The sequence below is a fragment of the Ambystoma mexicanum genome, chromosome 6q, assembly GCF_040938575.1.
Source record: "Ambystoma mexicanum isolate Mex_15411 chromosome 6q, UKY_AmexF1_1, whole genome shotgun sequence".
Classification (NCBI taxonomy): Eukaryota; Metazoa; Chordata; class Amphibia; order Caudata; family Ambystomatidae; genus Ambystoma; species Ambystoma mexicanum.
In genome coordinates this window covers 219,889,031-219,904,499 of record NC_090937.1, presented here as the reverse complement: position 1 = coordinate 219,904,499, position 15,469 = coordinate 219,889,031, and the positions used below count along the sequence as shown (strand labels likewise).

At 43.3% G+C, this 15,469-nt stretch overlaps 1 protein-coding gene across 1 annotated transcript in view; it reads left to right on the top strand.

Moving 5' to 3' along the window:
- The first annotated feature begins 1,417 nt into the window (after positions 1-1,417).
- The window catches only part of LOC138515905 (alcohol dehydrogenase 1-like), a 300,767-nt gene continuing 286,715 nt past the window's right edge, over positions 1,418-15,469 (top strand). The window contains exon 1 of the mRNA XM_069630667.1: positions 1,418-1,468. Coding sequence (XP_069486768.1) covers positions 1,451-1,468 — 18 coding nt within the window. The 5' untranslated portion in view covers positions 1,418-1,450. The remainder of the gene's footprint in view (positions 1,469-15,469) is intronic.

Below are 15,469 nucleotides of genomic sequence, written 5' to 3'. Positions count from 1 at the left end.
TCATTTCCTAGACCCTCAAAAATTGGGAGTTTGGCCCCTATAAAGCCATTTCTCCTTCCTTCAGACTCTCCTGCCCATGACCAGCCCTGGACTGACCTACCACAAGCTATGCTGCTTTGGATTTCTTTTTGGTTTCTGCAAAATGTATGATTTTTTTCATTTAATCGAAGGCTGAATAAATCTATACAATAGAGTTTGACCCCAAACCTTTTAAAAACCTCAATACAACAAATGTACGCATAGTAGTGAAATTAAGAGGAATGTGTCCACATTTTTGAGCTTTAGCTAGAGATAGCAAGGATTTTCTCTTTGTTCAAAGTTTGAAAAAAAATAACACTAATGGGACATGGTTTGCCTTTACATTATTATTTAACCTTCTAGTTATATGAGCTCTCTGATTATCTGATTGAATATTGTATTTATGGTAAAGTTAGGAACTGAAACAGCATCATCAAAAGCTACTGAAATAGTGTCTAAGACATTGGTCCATCACAAATCCTTCTTTAACCACAGGACCCTCAAAGATGTTTCTTTGGTTGCTGTGGAAAAAGGCTTGAATGCAATCCTTCTATAGTCTCTATGAGTATGCTCTCCAGTGACACAGGGTTCTTTTGGGGAATTGCTGCATAGGGATCTCAACAACCTCTGGCTTAACAAGTCTTTGTTTTGGGCAGCAGATTCCTGCGCGCTCGTTAAGCGAGTTTCTAAAGTCCAGTGATTGCGCTACATTGTGCTGTGCAAAGCCTGAAAGTATTTTGCTCACTGGCACAACATGTCAGTCAAGCAGTGTTTAGCATTCCGTAGTTTGCAAACATAAGTGTACAATGCAGTGTTCGACTCATTTCAAATATACCAAAGACTGAAATGTGGCCCAAAGTGTATGTAGACTTTGTGTGCAGAGACACCACGCTGAGGAGTGTAACTTGTCTCTGTACCTTCACTATACAAGAACACCCAAGAGCAAGTCTTGCATGCCTCTCACCTACAGTAGAGCCAAAGACTAGTGCCCTTCTCCAGCAGCCCAGATAAACACACTTGGCAGTCCCAGTCATGTTTACTGGGAAGTTACTCCCCAGTCCATTGCAAATAATTGGTTGAAATTTGACTCTTTGTTAGGAATGTTAGCCGGAAGAGAGAACAAATGAATATGCCGTTGTTTGTCACTAGTGACATTTTACACCTAACCGTTGTGACAGGATTGCCACACTTCCTCCAATGAGGCCTTTTGTCATGCATTCATTTGAATTTCTGATTTTCACAAACCACAGCTTTAACTGAGGGTAATCCGTTATCGCTCCCTTTTCCATTTATCAAAAAGAGGTCGAAATGGACTTTGAACAGCAGCAGGATTAATTATCAACCTCTGCATAAATAAAAGGTGCCCTGTACTTTCACTGACAGAAGAAGAGTTTGCAGCCTGGCAAAGTTTTCCCACACCCACAAAGAAATCATGGCGACTGCTGGCAAAGTAAGCGTAGCATTTTACATTATATACTGTATTAAGGCAGACATTTACAATAAATGGTGTGTTTTGAATGCAAAGCTTACTTTTATTTTATATATGCAAAGCCTTATTCCCGAAGAAAGCTCATGTAACATTTTAAATGAAAACATAAAATATTACAAAGCATGAATAATTCTTATGCATTTAACACCAGAAGTAGGTGGTTGAATCCTGCAGGATTTAAATGCAGCATATCCTGCACTCATGTGGTGTTTTGAAACTATCATCTTTCAAATCCTTTGCATATTTAAACATATTGCTATACATTAGAGTATATATGTGTGTTATTTGTAAAATAGACTTCTCCCTATTTCTGTCTCAAAATCTCTGAAATGCTTTGGATCATATTTATAAATCTGCACATATGATCCAAAAACAGACATTTCATACTTTTGTTGGAGAATATTGCAGCACACAAAATGCTGAGGCATCTACGTGCTAGTTACAGTGAGTATGATAGACATTAGGAAGTGCAAGACAGTGAAAAAGCAAAATGGTGGGTTATTAAAGCATACTTAGATAGAGGTGCACATCATGGTATAAGGGCAGATACTGGAGTACTGGTGAACATAGCAAGAGATTGTGGAGCAGATCTGAGAACAATATGGTTTACAGGACACATCCAAGTGCAGCAGCAAGCTGCTGAAGTCAAAATAGGTAAAATGCGTGTTTTTGCTCCAGAGGACTGTTAAGACAATTTAGGTACATTACAGGGCCCATCCAAGTGCAGCTGCAAGCAGCTAAAGTAAAGCTGCTGAAGTCAAGACTTTGCAAATCCGGTGGTGAAAGTTGGTATAAACTCACATTACCTAAGTTAAGGGAAGAGAAGTAAACCCTTTTCCTATCAGTCATTTGTTACTGGTGTAGTGGGGAAACAAGATATGATATGGCATTTATAACGTGCCTATACACAAATGTTTCAAGGCACGACGAGGCAAGGGAGGAAAACAGAGGGAGGACAGAGACAGCAAACCTACTAGGCCAGGTGACATTGAGATTGTGCAAGTGCAAGGGAGGGAGGAAGGGAAAAGTGCAGGGGGAAATGGGAAGGGACAGTGCAGTACATAGGATAACAATAAGATAAATAAGGACAATAAATGAAAGTGCAGCCAGCTGGTGGCCAGTGCAAGGGTAAGTGCAAACATCAGGAGTCAAGTGCCAGTAGGGCTGTGGGGATACAGAACAGTCCCTGAGTGCAAAGGTTGCCAGGGGACAGTGCAGGTAGGTGTCCAACTGGCAGGGAGGGGACCTGGGCCTGAGATCAGAGGGTAGCCAGGTAACCAGTGCAGTTTCAAATTCAGCCAGGAGATCAGCAGGTGAGAGGAGGAGAGAAAGCAGAAGCAAAGAGCAAGTCCTTGAGGTGCTTCTGGAACTGGAGATGGTTCTCCTCAAGTTTCAGAGAGGCAGGGAGGCTGTTTCAGATGAAGGCAGCAGCAGAAGAAAAAGATCTTACACCAACTCGCTGTTTGGAGAAGCGACTGACCCTGAGGGAGTTGGAGATGGATGAGCGAAAGAGCTTGAGAGCAAAGATATTTAGGAAGAGAGAGTTAAAGATATTGAGATTCCAGGCCCCAGAAGGCCTTGTGGACAATGCAGAGGGTTTTGAACTAAATCTTCGCAGCCACTGGGAGCCAGTGCAGAGATTTCAGTCTTGGAGAGGTATGGTCCCTCAGCTTGAGGCCAAGGACAAGTCTTGCAGGCTTGTTTTGGATGAGTTGCAGAGGGCGGAGCGTAGAGGCAGGCAGATTTAGAAAGAGGCTTTTGTAGTAGTCCAGCCTAGAGAGAACCAGAGCTCTGGAGACAGTGAGCTTCTGCGGGAAGAAGAGGAAATGGAGAATACCTCTGAGGAGGCGCAAATGGTAGTGTGACTTCTTAAAGACGTCAGAGATGTGAGGAGAGAAGGACAGTGTGGAGTCGAAGATGACCCCAAGGTTTGGAGTGCTGATGAGGAGAATCTTGGTCTTACAGATATTAAGACAGAGATCGCTGGTGGTGCACCAATACAGGATGGCACATAGACAGTCAGAGATGAGAGAAGGAGAAGAGGTGGTCGAAGGGAGCCTGAAGATGAATTGAGTGTCATCCGCATAGCACTGAAAGCTGGGGCAGAGAGCGGCAATGCGGTGGGCAAGAAGTGCCAGGTATTGGTTGAACAGCCAGGGAGAGAGGTTAGACCCCTGGGGAACACCACAGGTGGAGATAGAGATAGAGGAGAGGAAGGACCCAAGTTGGACCTTGGAGGAAGGTTCAACGAGTTGCAAAAGAACTGCCTTTCTGGGAAAAAGAGGAGCATTATTTCCAGATGAGTGTCTAAGAGCACCCATGTAAATTCGTTTTTCCCTGAAGAGTTGTTGGGAGTTTTGAAGCTGCAATTTGTTGAATATAATGAAGTTGTGGTGAAACATTTCTCAAGTGATAATAACCCCAAAAGCACTTGTGGTGTGAAAGGTTGTTTGAGTAGGGGTGTATACCTGGACAGCAAACTGTTGGGGAAATGCGCCTGGCATTGAAGTAAACCAGGTGAAAGTTGAAGAAGTGCTTAAAAGGGGCAATGACAAAGACATTTTATGTTGATTGTGATGCTAAAGGTATTTGTGGCACATCATCCTGACCAAGACAATTATTGTTGCTATTGATGAACTGAGAACGTGTTCAAGGAAGGGAAAGAACCTTCTATTTATTGAGTTGGATCATACTGTTGACAAGTTGAAGCTATAACAAATTGTATAACAAATTGAGTTGGACATTTTAGTTGACAAGTTTAAGCTATACCAAATTGAGTTGGAACTTTTTGTTGACAAGCAGAGGCTACACCAGACTCAGTTAGAACTTTCTATTGACAAGTTGAAGTGGAAGCGAATTGTGGTTGAACACGGTTGCAAATCAGGATTTTCTTGTTTTCTTTTCTTGAACTGTGAAACAAAATCACGTTTGAACCTGAGAAAGGAGAATTCACCCAGGTTACAAAGAGAGACTGTGGTGACATTACACATTCAATCGTTGTTGATTGTGTGTTTGGAATTGGCATCTATTGTGTAGTGTATTTGTTCTATGTATAAGAGTGAGGGACGGATATCCTTTGTTAGAGTTTTTCCTTTAGTTTATTTTATATGCTATAAATATGCTAATGAGAGCCCCCTTTAATAAAGTTCCATGCTGAAAGCATATGGCACCCATGCACCTTTACTGCACCCATCTCCTGACAATTGGGCTCCTCCTCTCCAGTGGCACACTGCAGATTCAAAGCTCACATGCGCATCCCAGACAGGCATAGCAGTTTAACTTCTGAACCTCTGAATTAAAATGTAATAATTGTTGCCATATCTGTCTTGTGTCAGGGTAATCTCTAAGAATAAGATATAACTGGCTCTTGTATGGTGATACGATAAGAGTACACAATTCAATATCATTTAAGTGCCAACCCTGGCTAGCCTGGCCATCTCCTCAGCTCTAGGTGAGACAATAACCAGTATGCTGCCTTCCTTGGAATTCCTAGGTGGAAGGTTAACACCGTCCCTCGCAGCGCAGGAGCTCTCTTCAGGAGATCCCCTGGGAACCCTAATTCAATGGGGCATTCGCATAACAAACCAGCCTCACTCAGGGTGTTGCACACCAACCTTTTAAGTCAGCAGTTATGGGAAAGGGCCAGAGGTAGAGTATCCATAGAGGCAAAGGAGGGTTTGAGAAGGGGTCCACCAACTATGTTTTTATGGGGCTCTCTTTCCTTCCTTTCCCCTCCAATTCCTGCACAACGAGGCACTCTACATATGACGCTGGAAGGCAAGGACACTTATTACAAAAACAGGGATTGGACTTCTTAGAAAGGTTTGCTTCTGTCCAATCCCCAGTGGCCTGTTACCTTTAAATGGAAGGGATCACCCCACCCTTTTCTTGATTCATATATATGAGCACAAGAGGAATTCACTGGCTGTCTATTGTGAGTGCATTCCAAAGCCCTCCAACAGTGAGGTGAAGATAGTAGGCATCCAAGGCAGAGAAGAGCTCTATCCCTTAACCTTCCCAGGGAACAGTGGGGGTGCCTGCTGTTTACAAGAATGCATACCCCTCTACCACCTCACTGAAACCAGGCTCCTCATTGGAGGTGAAGGATCCCCTGTAATTTCCAGCCAAACTTTCTGGATTGCCTTGCAACTATATCATGTACCTTGTCCCTGGAGACTCAGGAGCGGGCCTCCCAGCAACCCAGAAGTCAAAGAACAGATCTGGGCCCTGATTTACACAGGGAACCAGTTGTGAGCTACACCAACCCGGACATTCACTGCCTGTCCCACTGCCCCAAGCTTCTTCCTGCAGCATGTTGTTGCTGCCTCAACCTCACCATGCGTTGGACCCAGTCAACCAGTTCACCAAACCTGAATCACTGTTTCAGGAAGCACCTATAAGCATGGCTCAACACTGTTAGGTCCCCTATTGCGGTGCTGCAGTGACACTATCGGAACCAGAGCGGGAGAACCAAAGATGAGTGTGGGCCTATTTCAAATATGGTTATTCACAAACGAGCATGATTCTAAGTATTGGAGTTAACACTGAACAACATTAAAAGACTCTTCCTAGCAAAGACTACTAAACTGCGATCTGCACAAAAGAACTTTTCTTGGCAGAAGATAAAGTCTATTTCAATAAAGCATTGTGCGCGAACAGATTCTTACTGACCATCATATGTGGACCACACTAAACAAGAACCATGCCATTATCATTCTAAAACTTGCACTTGACTGCTCAGTTGCATTGCCACTAGGTGAGCCAGGGAGGAAAGCAACTGCCTTACTCACTACCACTCTGCTTTAAAATGGACCAATTTTTTATAATCATTTGTATAATAAGATAACAATCACAGTTAACACAATTTTGGACTATGATGCCCCTTTATAAACCAATTTCAAATTTTTCAAATTGGTGATTAGAGATTTACAACACATTCACTAAAGGAATCAAACAAATACAGAACAGGAATATTAACAAAATATCATTAAACTGTGAGCTTTCAGAGGAAAGATCAAATGGAAATAAAAGTGCTTACAATAATCCTGGAACAAGGAACATCTACGTGTTCACCCAAAAGCAGGGGGCAGAGAACCACAAACCTCTGGAGTGGCATTGAAAGAGGCCCAGCCTCCCAGCCACTTGTGAAACATCCATGGAAGATCCTTCTCCATTGGTATTGGGACTAACCCCGACAAAGCGGACCTGTTGATGGTCTGTGGCAACCGAGGTAGCACTAGTCAAAATGTCTCCTTAAGGCCACACAATGGGCAGGAATCCAAGTTGCAGGCAGTCCAGCTCGTACCAGTGGTAGATTTAACCAGCAAGATAAAGCTAAATATGCCCATGACGGATGTCATAGGGATGTGTAACATGCTAAATGTGCTACCAATTAATACACAATGGGAAATCATATAATACTGATTAGGACCTTGTCTTCTAAGAACCTCCCCAAACCTTTTTATGTGATAGAGCTGTTCCATGGCTAATTGAAAGAGGGAGTGAGGATGGCGTGTCAATTGGAGATAATAACATTTAAATGAACTCTTACTAGGACATTTAACAGGGCATTTTCCTACCCCATGTGGCCCATATCTGCTGTCGGAGATCTTATTATGTCCAGGATACTTTAGATGAAACCTCATTCCTACTTCTAGGCGGGGATTACAAAAGCATTTTGTCTGATGCAAAATGTTTTTTGGCAGTAATTCATGACACATTAAAGTACTGCTATATCTGATCAACTTTACTTTCAACGGGCTATTTTTTGCGCAAGTGCTCTTTCGGGGACTTGTAATTTCATTTCCCAAAGGACAAAAGGGACCCAGAAATCCCTTCACACAGTAAAATGCCAGGGCTTTCTCAAAGTGTCAGACATTGTGCAAGTTCATTTTGCAGCAATGTGAAATTGACTACTCATTAAGAATTAGACACTTTGTGTAGATATTGCAAAGATCTGATGCATAGTGAAACACTAAAATACTTGTTAATGGAATGCAATGATCTATCAGAGTTGCAGAGAAAATATGTTTTCCATCTGCTAAAAGTATATCAAACGTTAACTGCAGAAATGATGTCGAATTTATTACTTCACTGCACAAAAGACTCAATGGGCCTCATTACGACCCAGGCGTTAAGGGTTAACGCCGTCGTTAACCCTTAACGCCTATTCTGATTTTAACGGCTGCTTTTAGCAGCCGTTAAAATCCATGGCGCTAACCTGCCATGATGCTAATTACGCCACCGTAATTTACGGTGGCGTAATTAGCGCCTTCCCCACTCCCATTATTCCCTATGGGGCAAAAATGGGAATGGGGAAGGGAAAATGGGAAATGGGGATTTACCGCCCCACTCACCTTGGAACTTCAAAAAAAGAATAAAAAAACAATCAAGGAAACCAAGTTTAGGCTTATTCACAAAAGGATTGTGCACCGCAATAGGTTGATTTCCATTTCAGAACCTTTTTCAGGCTGAGATACTTTGTTTCTATTTCCTGTTCATGGAAAGTTAAAAGATGTAATTAACACTAAGCAGGATGTTATGTTTAGAAGGATCATGTTTTTTCTCCAACAATTTTTGACAAAATGTATTATCATGTTTCTCCGTAAATCCCACATACGCTCTCTTCATTCACTTCTGGAAATGACACATGCAGTAGTCAAAATCTTCCAACACTTAGTAACACACATAAATAGGGCCTATTCAAGCACTAGGGTCCGATTCTGAGGTGCGTGCAAATATAAGAAAGTGTTCCTCAATAAAGGAGGAACACTTTACTTACAAACACCACATTCTGATGAAGAAAGAATGTTTTGCAGGGACATGAAAGCTTCGGCTTTTGCATGTACCTGATTTTTGGCTTGACAACAGCCCTAGCAGCCATCAGGAATGCAGGGCAGCAACACAGAGGGGATTCTCCTCCCAGCAGCACTGGTTTAGCATGACAAAAAAGGAGTAAATTACGGTACCTGTGAGGTACCGTTGGACGGCACTGCACAGTTTTTCCCTTTGTATACAATGCATTTCTTAGACTGCAGCACCACTTTTCTAGTTTAATGAAAGTTTAAGAAAACATTCTTAAACTGGATATGTGGCAGCCTATTAAAACATAATTGCAATGTATATGGAATGTCTGTTTCCCCCACAACCTGTGATTTTAGCAGCTTTTGCTGCTGGAAAGCAGAACATCTGCCCTCCAATATTTCCACCCACCTCAGAATGATGGTGATGGAAACTGGAGGGGAGAATGCCGTATTTCCACACACTTTTTATCACAAGCTCAGTATCAGGCCTTTGGTGTCCAATTCTGAGCTTTTGCTAATTGCCATGTAGTAATACGATATTCCATTCTCCAAATCCTCCCACCTTCATTCTGAGGGTGATGGGAAGAGTAGAGGAGAGATGGCGTACAGCAGACAAGAAAAAACATGTAAAATGTGTGCAGATGAAGCGCTGCAGTGTTATTGGGCCTCATTACGAGTCAGGCGTTAAGGGGTTAACGGCGCCGTAAACGGCGCCGACCCTTAACACCTGATTACAAGGTCCCTTAGCGCCATGGTGATTTTAACGCCTGCTTTTTGCAGGCGTTAAAATCCATGGCGCTAAGGGACCATGGTGCTAATTACGCCACCGTAATTTACGGTGGCGTAATTAGCGCCTTCCCCACTGCCATTATGCCCTATGGGGCAAAAATGGGAATGGGGAAGGGTAAAATGGGAAATGGGGATTTACCGCCCCACTCACTTTGGAATGGGGCGGAAAATCTGGCATCCACCATGGTGTAAACATAGTTTACACCATGGTGGTAAGGGTACGACCCAGGCGGTAACTTACCGCCTGGGTCGTAATGAGGCCCATTGTGTGCAGAGCACCAATGGTCCGAATGCAAACTTCTTGGTCCAAATGCGAACTTCGGAGTTCTGTAATGTAGAAATGTTGCGCTGACTAATTGAATGGCAAACATATTTTACACATTCCTTGCAGTTAGACTGTCTGCTTACTATGCCCACAGTCTGCCATCTTGTGGCCCATTATGTAATATCTTTTTAAAGTAGTCATCTGATAAAAATGTCGTTTTTCAATGCAAAACCCAATACTTTGGAAGCAAAGCAGCCTCTTTTCTATCCCAACACATCTCACGGTTAACGTACTTTAGCACCTATATTTGTAGGTGCAAATCTGGTGTTAGGTGAGCAGAATAAGCATGCTCTCACTGCTCCGCGTATGGTGTGGTCACTAGCACCGCTACCAAGACATAAAGTGAGGACTTAGCTTGGAGAACAAAAGTGGCGAATTACGTTGCAATCCACCACTTTTGTATTACAAACGAATCTGGTGCAATGTAGAAAAGTTTCCCTGCTTCAAGGAAGGGCACTTTTCTATTTTTGCATGCCCCTCAGAATCGGGCCCTGGACCTGCGTCTGCAATTATCTGTGCTTACTCAGCTGCCATGTTTGTTGCATTTCTACACTTATTATTACTAGCAACCCTGTTGTAACTTCTTACATCACTCAAACGAGTTCCGCATTCTAAATCAGCATCCAAGATGAATTAACTAATGAGGTACACTGTATTTAACCCAACACCTTTTAAAAATAGATAGCTAATTGCACCTATGAGTAAGTTAGTACAAGGATTTGCTTTATTCTATAATCAATTACCACCATTCTTCTTGGAAATTGTTCTCTCCTCAATTATTTGAAATCCGCATCTCCTCCACGTAGGTCCTTTTCAACCTTTTCATGCACAAACCACTTAAACTCATTGCGGTGATGCCCCTCATCAGTAAAATGCAATGCTGTACTAACGGTGCTCCCAAAATGTTTTACTTAATTATCAATCTATGTTCAATAATGTGTGTGTTGACACTACTAGTTGTCTTACCTATGCATATGTTACGAAAGATTTCATTTTATATGTGATTTTCCCTCGAGTTGTACACCCGCAAACTCTTTGCTGCTGTTTAAACACCTTAGTCTAACTTTCAGTTCTGCTGCACCCCTCTGGGCTTTCGCTCACTTTATATGGGGAAACTGACATTCCCTTAAGACAGTCAGTACTGGGGGACTTTGTTTCCCTTAGTCTTTTTCAATGTTGCAACTTTTCTGCAACATGTAACAAGTGCACAATGTACCTTACAGTACAGTGCACTTGGGTCTCATAGTCAATTACAAAGACCCTAGATACTCTTGTAGGACTTTATCTGGAGATGTGTAGATGTCTCATGAACAGGGCTGGTGGCAGCTTATTGTTTCATATAATTTTAACCCTTTCCTGCCATGGAAACCGTGTTAACCGCGTTTGGCATGAATAGGTGGCCTGGCTCCAAAATGGCCAAGCCACAAGGTTCTTTGTCCTGTCCTTTGGCCTTTTTGCCCCTCTGCCTTCCCCAGGTCGAGTCGACCTGGGTCAGTCCTTCTTTGGACATGTAGTTTCCCGCGAAACGCCAAGCTTTCACGGGCTTCTGCATGCCTTGTGTGTGTGCCTCCAGGATGTGGGGTGTCTGTCCCCAATACACATCCTGGGTGCCAGAGAGTCTGGAGTACTGTGAATGACTGGGACCACCATGGTCCATGATTTGTCCACGTATGGAGTGTTTGTTTGTGAGCAGATCTCCCATTGGGTCCTCTCCATTTTGCCTCTAAGGGAACTTTGGATAAGAGGAGGCTGAAAACACCCATACCATGTCCATCTGTGGAGTTCTCACTGAACAAAGGATAGGATCCAAGTATCCTGAAACTAAGAAGCCGAGTCGAGGAACTGCTGGTGAACTGCTAGAAGGTTTGGCACCCGAGCCCGCTGCGTCCTGTGGGACCCCTCTGCATCTGGTCGTCCTAGAAGGTTTACGAAGATGCTTCGACCCATTACAATAGTGGGACCAACTATTCTCAGCACCTTCAACAAAACCTGCAAGTAAGCCTTCTCGGAAGTGTCCCTGGGCCAACCAGTGGGCTAACGAGCTACGCAGGACCTTTGCTCTGTCTCCGCCGTTGTTTCGAGGAGGCCCTCGAAACTTGGTACACTGCTAGCTCTGTGTCCCCGAACACTTGCCATTCCCAGGTCTGAAGTGAGAAGGGTGTGCCAGGACCGGAGTAAACACGGTTACCGTGTTGCCCCGCCACGGCAACGACCTTTGCAGGTGCACTGCATTCATGACCCTCTTGCCCCTGAAGCCTGCTGCAGTGAAACTGGCCTGATCCATGCATCAGAAGAGGAGAAATCACCACTGTCCCATTTGGGAATCCTCACTGTATCTTCGGAACTGAAAGCCGCAGAGCCGTCATATTGCCGCAGTAGAACCTGCAATGAGTAACCCAATCCTTAACTGGTGGCCTCTAGCACCTCCATCCATTATTACGCACAAGTGGCCCTTGGGGGTCCCTCTCCTTTCCGCTGCTAGTGCAAACTATTCCCGAATCTTGGAATCACCTCTGCCTTCAAGTTGAGGCCCTCCTCGAATAGTGGGAATCTATTCTTCATCGCCTCACCCACCTTCTTGAGCTGCTAGAGACCCCTGAAGAGACCCCGTTTGCTCATTGGAACAACCACGTGCGCCTGCACTACATGTACTATTGAGCATAAGGCTCCTCTCTTCTTAGGGTTTGGACTGCCTCTTAGTTAGGTGTGTGTTTGATGTGGAAGGGGACTAAAGACTATCTGCACTGCCTATTTTTCTTCCCCTCTAGGTTGGGAATATATTTCGTGCCTTTACCCTTTAGACCCCAATGGTCTTGTATATATCTTGTATTGATTGTGTTGTGTTGGTTTAGTAGGATTGCTGTGATTCTTTTACTGTGTGTTGAGTTACAAAGGCCCTGTAATAAATGTGTTTATATCTTTGATATATACACCTGTCTGGGAGTCATTTGTAAGTGTCCTTGCTCTCTGTGATCTTTGAGGTCTTTCAGTCACCCTCACCCCTCCTGAGACTTAGTCTTGACCGAATGCCATAACTACCTTGATTGGTCTGGCTTGTCCAGAGGTTACCCTGTTCCAAGAAACTAGGGTGGCCTTCTGAACATCTGCCCACCAGGTCAGAGTTCAGAAATCCATCTTAACAAATTGGTGGCAGCGGTGGGATACAGCCTCTACCCAGTAAAGTGCAAGCAGTACAAGACTGGCCTACCCCCACTACTCAGACCCAATTGAGAGCTTTTTTAGGACTCACTGGGTACTACAGAAATGTCATGGCAGACTATCCTCTGACTGCTCTCACAACTCCAAAGAAACCCAAGAAGGTAACTTGGTCTGAAGAGTGTGAGAAGGCCATCAATGGCTTAAAAGACTCCTTGTGCTAGGCCCCTGTCCTCAGGGCCTCTTATTACCAAAGACCTTTTATTGTGCAGACCGATCCTCTGACACTGGGATAGGAGCTATACTATCACAAGTAGATGAGAAGGGTAAGGAACACCATATTGGCTTCATTAGTCAACCAGTTTAAGGACAGAGAGCTTAGATGGTCCACAGTAGAGAAATAATGTTATCTGTTGTGTGGGCCCTAAGGAAGCTGAGGGCCTACCTCTGTGGGATCCACTTCATTGTGCAAACTGACCATGAGTCCTTAAAGTGGCTAATGAACATGAATGGAGAGAATCCAAAGTTGCTCAGGTGGTCCATAAGTCTGCAACTATTGAGCATAGGCAAGGTGTCCAACATAGCAAAGCAATGCTGATGGGTTGTCCAGAATGTTTAACCACCCTGAACATGAGACTCATCCAGGGGTGGATTAGGTCCCCCGGTCCTTAGTCTGGGAGCGGCGAGTATAATATATCACAGGGGCCACATATTACAATAAAAACATGAGTGCTATGGCAATTTGGACATATTTGAAGTGGCTTCTTCTGATTTTTGTACTGTCAGTTTGCATACTGTGCAATTCCCACATGCCCTATGGCCAGTAACTCATGTCATTTTCCAATGTTCTCGCAAATACATTTTCTTCTTTGTCGCTTGTTTTCTCAAAGCTTTTACCAGTGATTGTTTAAAACTGACTCAATTTTTAAAAGCAAAGATAGATTTAGATATCCCTGCACAATAAAGGTCTAAAATATGCCAATTTCTCAAGACCGAATTATGCATCTTATTACTGTTTACAACATGTTTTGACATAAACTATTCCTTTAGTATTCATTTTCTCTTTTTGAAGTCAACAGAAATGATCTGTCTGTAAACAGCTAGCTAGTTTGCAGGATTTCCTCAGTAGATTTCTGGGATATCCTCATTTTTGTATCTTTCCGTGATTACTTGTGCTTGTGTGTAAAATTCTTCTAGAGTGGAACAAAACATTCTAGCTCTCAAATATGTACCTGCTGGTAATGAAATTAACTGTGGTTAGAAGGTCCAGGTTACTGTTATGGAACAAAAATCGATGGTGAAGCTGCAGAGGGCGGCGCAACTGTTGAGCACAATATCTCAGACATTAGAGGGGATTAGGAAGGAAGAAGGAATGTTACAAGCCTGCTAAGGGCTTTACCTCAGACACTGGCTGAGTCCAGGGCTAGAAGACGTTCAGTACTGCAAGCCTACTGAGAGCTTTATCTGAGACCCTGTCGGGGCCAAAGACCTTGAAAAAGATCCAAGAGCTTTGACCCAGTAGGAAGACTCAGAACTGGTGGTTGAGAATTGTACAGTCTGACAAAGCAACGGAATGCATTTTAGTAGCAGAGTCAATGTAATGCCCTAAAGGTAGGGGGGAAGAAAGACAAATGTCAGTCGACCTAACAGCCAGTTAGTGGCTATATCTATGAGTTGGAGAAGTCAAGAAGTACGCTGGGTGCTGTCAGCAGCTCCTTGGCCTGTGAGTGTTGGGACAAAATGACTGAATGAATGCTATATCAAAAGACTCTGCATTGGGCTAGGAATACACACGAGTACAGAACCCCCTTTAGTTAGGCCCTCCACTGCTGACATATCCATATTGCCACTTAAGTATATGTAGTGTTTCTTGAGTTTTAGATGAACCTCTGGGCCCAAAAGATGTTCACCCACATACCCCATTGTCTTTACCAATACAGAAGTCGACCTTTATTGTGTCTCTTGTGTACATTTGATCTATTGTCACACTTAGTCTGTCTAACAGGACCTTGAAGGTACTTTGCAAAGAAAAACATAATTCCTGCCTTAAGATAGGCATGGTGCGGGGAATCCTAACTAGCCTGAAGATGAGCACAGTGCCTACACCACTGAGCAAACAGGGTGTTCTGCACACACTAAAGTTGGGCTCTGCTGTCATTGAATCTCAAGATATCAGATGATACCTGCTTAATTCTGCATTCAGGATAAGAATGACAACAGCTAACAGTCATTGGCAGGTGCTGCCAAAAGCCTGCTGCCATGAGCATTTAGAGGGCAGAGATATGTGATATGCACAAGGTAGAGTGGATGTATATCCAACTTTCAGTACATGCTTCCCCACTCCATACTAATAGAATTTGTCTTGGCTCACACTATGTAATGCTAAAGTACCATCTTTCAACCAAAACTAAACATTTTACACCTAATAAAGCTATGCTCAAATATATTGTATAACTATCCTAAAATAAATTCCATAAATACCTACGTAGGTATGGGTAAAACTTTAATTTTCTATTCCAAAATATTTGAACAAGCCAATATTTCGAGGTAGTTGAGGAGTCAAGTTGAACATACGTGTAGACAAATATTGACAAGATCCTCCAAATGAGGGTCTTCTGCCATGTAGGTATTCCTGGTTTACATCTAATAATAGTATCACAGGTTTATTAAGTATTTTTTGGGGTGTTCCTCTTGCTTCCTCGTGCTGCAGTCATGTGTCATCACCCAAGTCAATGGTATATGATTTAGCAGACAAGTGAGAGTGTTTTGGTGGTCGGTACTGCTGTGATTTGAACCTGTAGTTTTCAGGCCATGACACAGATGTTGTAGGCCTAATACATACAGAAGGTTGTTCCCACTGGATAAAGTGTGTCATAGCATTTCATAGCA